Source organism: Sphaeramia orbicularis, chromosome 12 (genome assembly GCF_902148855.1).
Source record: "Sphaeramia orbicularis chromosome 12, fSphaOr1.1, whole genome shotgun sequence".
NCBI classification, from domain to species: domain Eukaryota; kingdom Metazoa; phylum Chordata; class Actinopteri; order Kurtiformes; family Apogonidae; genus Sphaeramia; species Sphaeramia orbicularis.
The window spans coordinates 51428710-51440662 of NC_043968.1; the positions used below are offsets into that span (position 1 = coordinate 51428710).

Genomic DNA, 11953 nt, shown 5'->3' on the forward strand with positions numbered 1-11953 from the left:
GAAAGCAAAAAGAGTGAGATGGCTTTACGGTAGAATAACTCCATCTGAAAAAAATGGAATGAGTATATGAACACATGTGTACAACTGTTGGTTTTTTTTTAATTACTTTTTTTTTTTTTTTTTTTTTTTTTTTTTACATCTATGAATAAGCTCATCGGTTAAAAAGGAACATATGGTTTTACAGTATTAATAGTAATGAGGTTTCACACATTATAATGATGATGATCAGACCTTTATCAAGCAACCCCCATATAATTTGGGGTTGAATAATACATTTTTGGCATTTAACTTTACCTTAAGTGTGACAAGTCTTCATACAAGCTCCCTTGGTGTCAAAGTTGTTTTGGTTTCCACCACATCCTCCGTAAACAAAGTCCTCACAGTTCATTGAGGTGGAATTGTAGAAGTACTTCTGAAAATGGCCATCACATTGGCCTGTTTCTGGTGGCTGGTTGCAAACCTCTTTATTGAGACAGAGATAAACCAATTAACACAGACATGAAGATAACCATTAGCTAAGACTTGACTTAACCTGTTTATGGTGCAAAGTGGAAGGAGAAAAGAATAAAACACACATAAAATAATAATAGAATAAGTCACCCCTCACCGTCGGGTAGGCATGCCTGGAGACACTGTGCGTTGGTGATGAAATTGTTCTGGTTGCCCATACATCCTCCATAGATAAAATGCTTGCAGCACATTGAGGCAGGGTCATAGTAGTAACGGTTGAAATACGCTTTACAGGGACCTGTTTCTGGAGGCTGATTACAAACCTCTACAAAGAGAAAGAAACAAGATAAATCACACACAGTACCATAACCACCAATGTTTGTCACTATACAAGTAAATGTAAATATATTCTAAAATCCAGTTAGCCAAGAATGTAAGTTACCATTCTTATTGAACACCTCCGGAGCACCTGGAAAGAAGTATTTGCACAGATAGTATTAGATGTAAACATGTACCCACTCCGGTGCCACTCATTATGTTCAATACAAAAACACTACTACATTCAGCTATCCAATCTACTACTACAACATAAAGTATAATAAAGTGTAATTACTGTAATATAAAGTGCAATACTACATATAATGTGCAATAATCTGTTTACATTCAGTCATTTCCGCTCATCTTCTATGTTGATTTATTTATTATCATTATCTGCACTTTGCTCTATTTTCTGTTTTGAATGTTTGAAAGGTATGTGTTTTTAAAAGTTCATTCACTATCGATCCTGTGGATTGCAATTTCGTTCATCATACCATGTCAAATGTCAACAAAGAATCTTGAATTTTGGATTGAATGTAAAGCAATTGTTTCTGCTACAGATTCTGAACATGTGGTATCCCATTTCAAGTAGCAGTTTGGGGAAGAAAATACTGAATATGTTTGTTTTTTTTGGGGGGGGGGTTTCCCCCCACATTTCACTCCTCACCTGCAATGCCACATGTCTTCATACACTGCTCCTGATTCTTAAAATTGTTCTCGTTGCCTCCACACCCGCCATAAACAAAGACTTCACAGCTGCTTGAAGCGGGGTTGTAGAAGTATCGCTCCATTCGTGCTTTACATGGGCCTGTTTGTGGCGGTAGACTACAAACCTCTGTTGGGAGAAACAGAGATATGGGACACAGCAATGAGAAAGAGCATGAACATTACTGCACAAGTAAATATAAAAGCACTGCGATCCACTGAATCAGCTAAGTTCATTACACTCTTACCAGTCGGACTGAACTCAGGTGATGCATGAACAGGGTCTGCATCTGTAACACATTGTTTGCGCTGTTAGTTAGTACTAAGGTTTTATGTATTAAGTCTATGTCTATAAATGTGTATCTAGAGATATTCATTATGATCATGTGTTAGCTTTAAACAAATGTAATAAACTTTATAAACTTCAAATCAATTTCAAATAAATGTTTTGCATTTCACTTCTTACCTAGAGGTTGGCATGTGTGTATACACTCTCTCTTGCTTCTAAATCTGTTCTGGTTGCCACCACATCCACGATAAATAAAGACCTCACAGCTCCTTGAGGTAGAGTTGTAGAAGAAGCGCTTTAAGTTGCCAGAGCCTCCACCAGGTCCTGGTGGTTGATTACAAACCTCTACAGAAAGACAGACGGGCAGGAACTAACACAGAAAAGACGATAACCTTTACCTGCTCCTGCTGAATTATTTGTTCAGTCAACTGTGGTGATCTGTAAATCTGTGAGTTGCACAATGTTTGAAATGTTTCCGTACATTTAGAAAAACGGTCATAAACATGTAGAAACCCTGTTTATGGTGCAAAATGGGAGAACAAAAGAATAAAACACCTACAAGTACTGACCAAAATGAAAAAGAAAGAAATGTACTGCTTTATCTGATGGTGAGATATTTACATAACATTGCTCACTTTCAGGTTGACATCTATGCATACAGTTTGCCTTATGCTTAAAGTTGTTCTGGTTGCCATCACATCCTCCATAGACAAAACGGTTGCAGCTCTTTGAGGTGGAGTTGTAGAAGTAACGATCCTCATACATGTTACATGAACCTGTTTGTGGTGGTAGATGACAAACCTCTACAGGAACAGAATGACAGTATGTGAAACACAGCAAATGTAACAGCTACTGCACATCTAAACGTAAACACATTATGGTATCCAGTTGACCAAGTTAACTTACCATCCTCATCAAACGCAGACTCAGGAGCATCCATGACACCTGTAAAATGGCATTTGCAGTATTATACATTTAATCTTGTAAAATCTTTTCTTTCACAGTATCTGGAAGGGGTTATATGCAGTACTGATATTCCAAACTCTCAACAGCAGGGGGAAGTAGTATACCAGTCCAAAGCACACTTTGGAGCACCAAAACCACCAATGAATCACCATTATGTATCCACAGACTGTATCACACACTGTATAAAGTATAAAGACCATTGTTTACACACACGTGTTATGGTAATAAGTTTTCTTCTTCAAAACAAAAACTCATGGCAAGTTATTTTGACATTCCTTCTAATAATCTTCATGTCAGCATGTCATCTGTCAGCTGATAGTTTACATTATAGCCCTGTTAAATTAGCTCTGTTTTTGGACAGGAAACAGCCACAGACAAGCTCTGTTTTCTGTAAGGTTTGTGTTGTCAGTAGCTGCACTAAAGATGTGTTTGGAATCGTCCAAACAAGGTCAGAACTGTCACAGTTTAGTCTGAACTGTGGATCAACAAGTATGAACCTGACAAAGATAATAACATCACATAATAACTTTATGCCTTCATAAGCCTCATAATCAAATTTAACTGTGTAGAAGAAATGCTGTAATTTTATCATCAAACTCCATTCTTTTCATTCAGAGCTGAGTTCATTGGTGAAAACAACAACAGTGCTTTTAGCTTTTATCACTTTGTCACTTTTTTTTGACTTGAAAAGTTGTTTCTCATCTCATCACTTTCTGATACTTTGGTCAAAGTCTCCGCAGAGCGACTCTCTACTCCCTCTAGTGGTTACATGAATCCTCGGTCCATTGGCATGAGTATACTGTATTCAGTTGGTATCTCTATAATCCAATACATTGGCATTTTGGGCAGAACTTCATAGCGCTTAATACTAACCACAACACCTGATATTTGAAAGTACATATATTACATACAGCACCTTTAAATTATTCTTTTTGGTAACTTTACTTGAAGGTCTAGTTTATAATGCATTAAGCGCACATTCATAAGACATTATAATGCATTATAAAAGTCATTACAACAGTTTATGATCATGTACAACAACTTATACCAAGATTAGTAAAGTATTCTAAGTGTAGGCATAATGTATTATAAATTCAGCTTTCATAATGTTTTATACATCCATACCGAAGTGACAAGTGTTTGTAGGAAGAATCGCAAGTCCTCAGTTACATAACACATTATAACCATCATAACTCTAGCCAGTTATAAAGACACAGAGAACTGCTCTGACATGTAGTTTCTCAAACTGAATAATGCCTTATAAACATCAATAATAAGTTACAGGATGACTTTAAGAGCTTTTAGTAAAGTGACAACACTGTATAAGGTTGTTGGCAATTGTATAGTATTAAAACACAAGTATGATGACGTATGAGCAGTATCTGCTGGCTCTGAGTAAAGTGTAAGTCAAAAATTATACATCAAAGTGTTCGTAATAACTCTTTATTTTGCAAAAACAAAACATTAAAAGAACAGAGACAGTAAATAGAAGTGTTACATGTTGCTTTGTACATAAATAAAAAATAATGTGGCAGCTCTAAATCTTTGTTAATTCAAACACATACTTTTTTAATTTTTTTAAATAAATATGAAATCCCTTAAATAGATGCGTATAGTACGGGGATCAGTGAAAAAAACCTAACAAAAGTTCCCCACACTGCTTCACACTGCTTTGATATGGAGGGATAAAACATTATGAAAGCTGAATTTATAATACATTATGCCTACACTTAGAATACTTTACTAATCTTGGTATAAGTTGTTGTACATGATCATAAACTGTTGTAATGACTTTTATAATGCATTATAAATGCCTTATAATGTAATACGAATGTGCGCTTAATGCATTATAAACTAGACCTTCAAGTAAAGTGTTACCTTATTTTTTTTTAAACAACACCCACAATTGGGTGCTCCTATGAAACTGGGTTCATTTTGGTACCTGGCACCCCAGTATGTACCTAATGATGACCTCAAATAAATTTATTTGAGGTCATCATTAGGTACATACACAGCCTGAGCCCCAGCCTTGTACCAGTAGCAGCTTGTAAGTGCTATACAGTTGTGAAGCCTGACTCTGAGTGGTGTATAGCACAAGCCATCAGCTTGGAGGAAGGTGCCAACATTATGCTGAGATCAGTGCTGAATATACAGACTTTACTGAGCATTAAATGTACATTAAATGTGCTTAATGAACCACTTTCTACAGCTAATATGTGTCCTTTGTATATTTAGTCATAAATATGTATAAAAATATATAAATTTGTTACCTGTCTTTTCTTTCCCTACATAACCGAAATTCCTAATTCCCTATATGACCATTCCATTCTTCAAAACTCTTGCCAAAAGTCATAGTTATATTTAAAAAATAAAAAATGCATCCATTGTTTATCAAAATAGACACTTTAAAGAACATCTGAGCAAATTTTCATAGTTAGGAGACACTTGCAACCGTACTTTTAAAACGTTTAGAAAAAAAGGAAAATTTAGATGTTAATTTTTGTTCCCTACATAACCATGCAGTTTTTCAAATTTTTATGGCAAAAGATGGCACTATAGCTTTTGTTTCTTTTTATGAGCTTCAGCTTTTTTATGAGGCTAGTTAATACCTTTAAAATGATGTATTATTCATGTCTCTAGCTTAAATACTTTTTGAATTAGAGTATAAAATGTAGTCGGGCACTCCCTACATAACCGCGTGACTTGACCCAAATGCAAAAAAAATATACTCTTGCTCTGAGCCATCCCAAAATTAATGAATTTTTAATAAAATATTGGGGCCAAAAATAGGACCAAAATTTGGACATGAAAAGCTACCTAAGTGTCAGTGCATTTGATCTGGAAAACATGGTTTGAAATGGTCTTATATAGCGCTATAAATAAAAACACTGTGTTAAATTTGAGGATCCTAGTGGTTTTTCTAACCCAGACATGAGGGTTTTTCATGAATCAGCAGTCTTGCTCCAGGTTTTTGTGTAACACATTGTGTCCAGAACCTGCCCATTTAAACACATGTAAATCATGAGTGATTTTGTAACTGCGGTCATTTTTGTGAAACACTCTGCCTCGCATAATTAGTTTGATTCCCAAAATGTAAATGTGAAAGAACAAAAAGATATTCAAAAAATAGTCTTAGACCTTTTTACCATGTTACATCCGGATTTTTGTATAAAAATAATATAAAAAATATAACAATGTTTTTATCTGAACAATAGTTTCTCTTTTATCTCAGTAAATATTTATTTTTATAATAGACCCAAAGTGCTTCCAGACTTGCATCATAACATTAGTCTACATCTGGTTTGATTTTTTAGCCCCCATGTCCTGTTTTTAGGGACCAGTTTCATAGAAGCACCCAGTTATCAATATTTGTATTCTTTTTCTGACCTTCATGGTGCCAATTAGGGGAAGTAAACCATTAATAATTGTCTTGCATTTCACGTCTCACCTGCCATGTGACACGCCTTCTTGCACTGCGCCATATTTCCAAAGTTATTCCGGTTGCCATCACAGCCTCCATAAACAAAGACTTCGCATTTCATTGACGTGGAGTTGTAGAAAAACCTTGTAATATACGCTCTGCATGGGCCTGTTTTTGGTGGCAGACGGCAAACCTCTACAAAGCACAGAGCACAGTAGTTAAAGTTAATGCACAAGTAAATAGAAATGATATCCATTCCATTAGCTATGTATGTTTAACTCTTACCAGCCTTTCTTCGAGCAGGTGTTCTAAATAGAGACACTTCACCTGTAAAATATGGTTTGCAGAGTCAAAGTACTTACAAATCACAATAAAGTATTACATGCACATCTGTAAATGTGTTAGCACGTTTATTAAACATCTATTTGTGGTTGTTCTGTTATAATCCAATCATTGTGGAAACTGGTAAAATAATAAATCAATACCATTGTTTTCCATTTTTTACCTTTAGTGCCACAACTCTGGACACACTCTTCCTTGCTTCCAAAGTTGTTTAGGTTTCCACCACACCCTCCATAAATGAACGCTTCGCACTTCATTGAGGTGACATTGTAGAAGTACTTCTCAAAGGAGCCTAAACATTGTCCTCGTTCCAATTGTTGCTGACAAGCATCTACAGAAAGTTAAATTAACTCAAAAGTAAGAAAACCATTGGTTAAAACGTGGTAGCAGTTGTTCATGAATAATTTGCCCAGTTCATTGATTTGATCTGAAGATTGTCATCAACATAGATAATAAATTTAAAAAAAAAAAAAAAAAAAAAGTAATTTGTTTTCCACTTCTCACCTTCAGGTTGGCATGTCTGCAAACACTTTGACATGGTCTCAAAATTGTTCAGGTTGCCTTTACACCCTCCATAGATGAAAACTTTGCAAGTCTTTGAGTTGGTGTCATAGTAATAACGTCTGAAATAAGCTCTACATGGACCTGTTCTTGGTGGCTGATCACAAATGTCTTTAGGAAGGGAGAGAAATACAGGATAAGGCACAGAAAAGAACATAAACATCATTGTTTGTTACTGCAGAACTACAATTAAACAAACCACAGAATCATATTTAAAGTTAAATGAGATAAACTCTTACTCGGTTTATTGAGGACAGATGTTTCACCACTCTGTCAGAGCCACAGACAGAAAAAAGACCATGTATTTAATACTACAAGTATGGAATAGTTTTAAAGATGCATCAAATTAAACTATATAAGTAAAGTATAACATTTTATACCATTTTATTCTTATAAAATCTGAGAGCAGAACGATAATCTTGATGTAAAGAAATCATTTTTCACTGAAAAAAGGGAAGGTTAATGACTCACCTGGTGGGGATCATCATTTTCTTCCGCAGTCGTTCCTTGCAGACTGCAGGTCCATAACAGGACCACATAGGAAACCAGAGTCACCAGTTTCCTCATCCTAACAGTGGCTCTGTCAAACTGTTTCTGATGTGACTGAGTTCACTCTAGGACCCTTAGACTCAACCCAGTATTGACACTGACCTTTTATTGGGCTTTCTTTGCCACATTAATACAAACAGTTAAAGTAAGTAAAGAATAACTGAGTGAAAAACAAACTCCTACAATGTTTAACTTTGATACAAAGTTCAGTTTTAACAAATCAATAATGCCATGCTACTAGAGAGTGCACTCCATTTTTTTAAGCAGATGTCTTTTCACTTGTTAGAGTTTTCTATATTTTTCAGAAATTAAAATAGTTCTGATTCATAGATATAAAAGATAGCACTTCTATCTCTCTCTGCCTTGTCTGTGTTGATGTAAATGTTGTCGTTTTTTTAAAGCTTAATTACATTTTGCATTGTAACTAGCCACATTTTGATAAGCCAATAAGGAGGAGAAACCAAAGAGCAATAACCATGGAACCATGGATTCTAGATCTTCTGATACAGTTCATTCCTTTACTTTCTTCAATCAATCAAACTTTATTTCTATAGCACTTTTCATACATGTTACATGTAGCACAAAGTGCTTCACAACAAAACCCCCCACAGTCCCGCGGTTGCAAATAAAAATACAAGCAATCAAAGTAAAATTTATAGTAAGAGTTTAATTAAAAGCTAGCCTAAAAAGATAAGTTTTAAGTTTACTTTTAAAAATATGAACACTCGCAGCGGACCTCAGGTCCTCAGGTAGGCTGTTCCATAGTTTGGGGCCATAAAAGCTGAATGAGGCCTCACCATGAGTCTTAGTGTGGACTCTAGGAACAGTTAAGAGATTACTACCTGAGGACCTGAGGGTCCGAGAGGGCTCATATGTTAAAAGCAAATCAGATAAATAAATAGGGCTAAGAACATTAAGAGTTTTAAAAACCAATAAAAGCACTTTAAAACTGATCCTGAAGCTCACAGGGAGCCAGTGCAGAGACCTGAGCACTGGTGTTATATGCTGTCTCTTTCTGGTCCTCGTCAGCAGTCGGGCTGCAGAGTTCTGGAGCAACTGCAGCGGTGCAATGGTCTTCTTGGGAAGACCAGAAAGGAGAGCGTTACAGTAATCAATTCGACTTGAGACAAAAGCATGTATCAAAGTCTCTGCACTGGCTCGAGAGAGAAATGGTCGTACTCTGGCAATATTTTTTAAATGATAAAAACCAGTTTTGGTGACAGACCTGATGTGTGGCTCAAAGCTAAGCTCACAATCTAGTAAAACACCCAGACTTTTAACCCTCTCAGAGGAGCCGAGTGAATGGGTTTGGAGCTTAGCTTTGAGCCTCTCCCTCTGAGCCTCAGGACCAACAATCTCCTCTTGGTTGATTCCACGGGCATTTTCAGTTGAAGAACCTCTCAGCTGGCATGTTTGTTTCTCCACACGAAATTTGACACTATAGCAATGTGGTCCGATTGTTTATGTGTTGCAAGGTAACCCACTTCAATGATGATTCTATGATTCTGGGCATAGCAATGTGATTGGCCATTGGGAGGCTTGTATTCCAAAATGACTAATATCTTCCAAAATATTGGTCCTATCAACTTGTCGTTTTTGCTAGTCTCTTCCTTGAGCAGAACTGCATCAGTATGCCAAACTGCAGCAGTCAGCTCTTTTCGGATTTTGTGTGATGCCCGAGACACACAGAGTCCACTTTGCTTTTATGATATAGGATGATTTGGTGAAAATCTGCCAACGTAAAATCTGCAACCTTCTTGAGTTTAGTTTGTGGAAGAATATAGGTCATGTGCCAGGATCAATGTATTCAGATGTTCCCCAAGTCTTTTAAAAACAATAAAAATAAAACATAGATTCCCAAAACTGAAGAGTCAATATCTGAAGTTCAGAGTTGGATAATATTTCCTGAACATCAGTGGGAAGATTGGAACAAGTCAGAGAAGATTCAGCAAGGACTGACACACAGGTGGGCACCAAGCTTGTTAGAGCGTGCTAGTCTGTGAGCTAATTCCATGATATGATGATGATATTGAATTATTTACTCACTTATGAACGGTTTTTGGCCCCAAAACTATAGCTGTTGAAGAATAGGACCACGACCAAAAGCGACAAGTGAATGTTTTGGGCAGATAGCAGGGTGGACTCTCACGTACCTTGAATTGCGGCGCTTCCCTCCTCCTCATTGATTCTCCAGACTGCATGACATGTGCGTGTTAGTGATGTGACGTTCATGACCGAATCGAATCTTTTGAATGGCTCTTTGAAATGAACGATGGGAACCGAGCCTTTGTAAAGAGCTGTTCTTTTTTTTTTTTTTTTTTTTTAAGGAGGGAGTGTCCAATTGCCTATCAATTTAGTATCACTGGGGAGGCATTAGGCAGGAGGAGAATGTTCGAGCAGAAAAAAAAGAGTGCGCCGCACATGTCTCATGGCAAGAAGTTAGCAAAAAAGCAACAGTTTGAAGTGTGAGGTAAGCATACTGGAGGAGGCGGAGCTGGAAGACTGGTCGAAACTGAAATTGCAGTGATTAATCACTGTTGTGTTTTGTGCAATTTTTTTCCGTTTGTTTACACACATTTATTGTTCTTGTTCTGAGGAGAATAAAATGTTATTTCAGAAGAAAGTGTTCTATTTTCTTCTTCATTTTTAGGCTACAGACCAGTCCACATAATGTACTGGGATGTTTTTTGTCAAATTCCAGCATTTGCCTAATGTCACCTCTCATGTCATGTATTTAGCCCACACATTTGAACTAACTATTCTTTTTTACGGTAAGATAATATTTACTGCCGCACCAATTAAACACCTTTAAAATGTAATGTCAATCATCACATGTAGCCTATTTAATCATTAAGACATTGGTGTTTCAAAATAATGCAAAAAACATAAAAGAGCCAGTCTTTTGAACGGCTCTTTTCAGTGAACGGCTCCTGACTGAACGGCTCCCTTCAAAGAGTCAAAAGTCACTAGTGTGTGTGTGTTGCAAGCGAGGTTGCACAGGAGGAAGGGGTGCGGCGTGACAGAGATGAAAGGGCACCATGACCAGGTCAAGTGACAGCGACACTAAACCACTCTTAACATTTATTATCACTGATCTAAATTTTAGTCATGAAAATTTTAGTCATGCAGTTTTTTTGCACAAAAAAAAAGGAGTAAAAAGGGCACTTGTAGGCAGAGGATTAAAGTGGCAGAAGCTCAAGCCCCCCCGGCCCCCTGCTTTGCACGTGCCAGCAAACTAACACACTCTAACAAGCTCAGTGCCCACCTGAGTCTCAGTCCTCGCTGAAGTAGTCACACATATTTGCTCATGTTTTATTTCCATAAACTGTTGAGTTTTAGCCGCAAAATTGTAACATATGGTAATAGTCCTCCCTTTTGAGACTGAGAGACATATATTTTACATTGTAGAAAATGCACATCTTTTACAGTAGCCTAATGTAGCCTACTCTACACAGAATAGGTGCAGTCTGAGTCTAGTCTAATTAGTCATATAAATTTATTGAATGAAAATAAGCAACAGCCAGCCCACAGTTTTCAGATAATTTTAACAAGGTATTTCCAAGGACTTGTTTGGAATCTGGAGTCTGGAAAATAATGATAATACTGAATGATAATGATAATAATAAATATAGTAATAATAATGATGATGATGATGATGATGTAGCATTAGTATTATATATCTTTTTTGGAAACTCAGTGACACTTTTCATTGGATTTTGTATTCATTCCATACACATTGGTGGCAAGCTGCTGTTGTAGCCACATCTGCCCACCACCAACTACTCACTCACCCCTTACATTCACTCATGAATAATAAAATAACTTGACATGCATGGTGTGTATGTGGGTGTATTTGTTGTATTTCTTATATACTGTATTGTTTTGTTATTTAGTTTGAAGATGCCTTGCAAAGAAAGATGCATTAAACAAAAAAGAAAGGAGCTACTTGAAGCTGCTAAAAGTAGCAGATCCCTTCCCAACTGGGTGAAAAAAAGGACTACAGGTAAGCACAATATAAGGAATAACATTACTATTCATGGGCATTATGCACACCATTCACACATATAGGTATTTACAGAACTCTCACACACACACACACACACACACACACATACCCATACAAACATCTTTTAACCATGGGGGGGGGGGGGGGGGGGTTACTTTTTAGCACTGTTGGCAAATATTGATCTGGTGATATATCCCTCTCAAGTTCCTGTAAATGTCTACAGTTCCAGAATTTGCCACATTTGGGATGGGGATTATTCAAGACCACTGAGACCATCCTTTTCAGAGTGATCTTCACCTGGCCTGCAAGGAGGCTACAACAAGAAAGAATTTCAAACCTAATTTTT

The 11953-nt window shown here is 36.8% G+C and overlaps 1 protein-coding gene across 1 annotated transcript; it reads right to left on the reverse strand.

The window, feature by feature from the left end:
- Positions 1-233: 233 nt before the first annotated feature.
- LOC115429102 (papilin-like) lies at positions 234-7619 on the reverse strand. The gene is made up of 10 exons (XM_030148351.1): positions 7524-7619; positions 7292-7322; positions 6996-7163; positions 6177-6344; positions 2669-2707; positions 2398-2565; positions 1436-1603; positions 893-919; positions 608-775; positions 234-462 (listed from the first exon to the last, which is right to left on the reverse strand). Exons 1-10 carry the CDS (start codon positions 7617-7619, stop codon positions 296-298), a joined length of 1200 nt encoding a protein of 399 aa, XP_030004211.1. The 3' UTR covers positions 234-295.
- Between the last annotated feature and the right edge of the window lie 4334 nt (positions 7620-11953).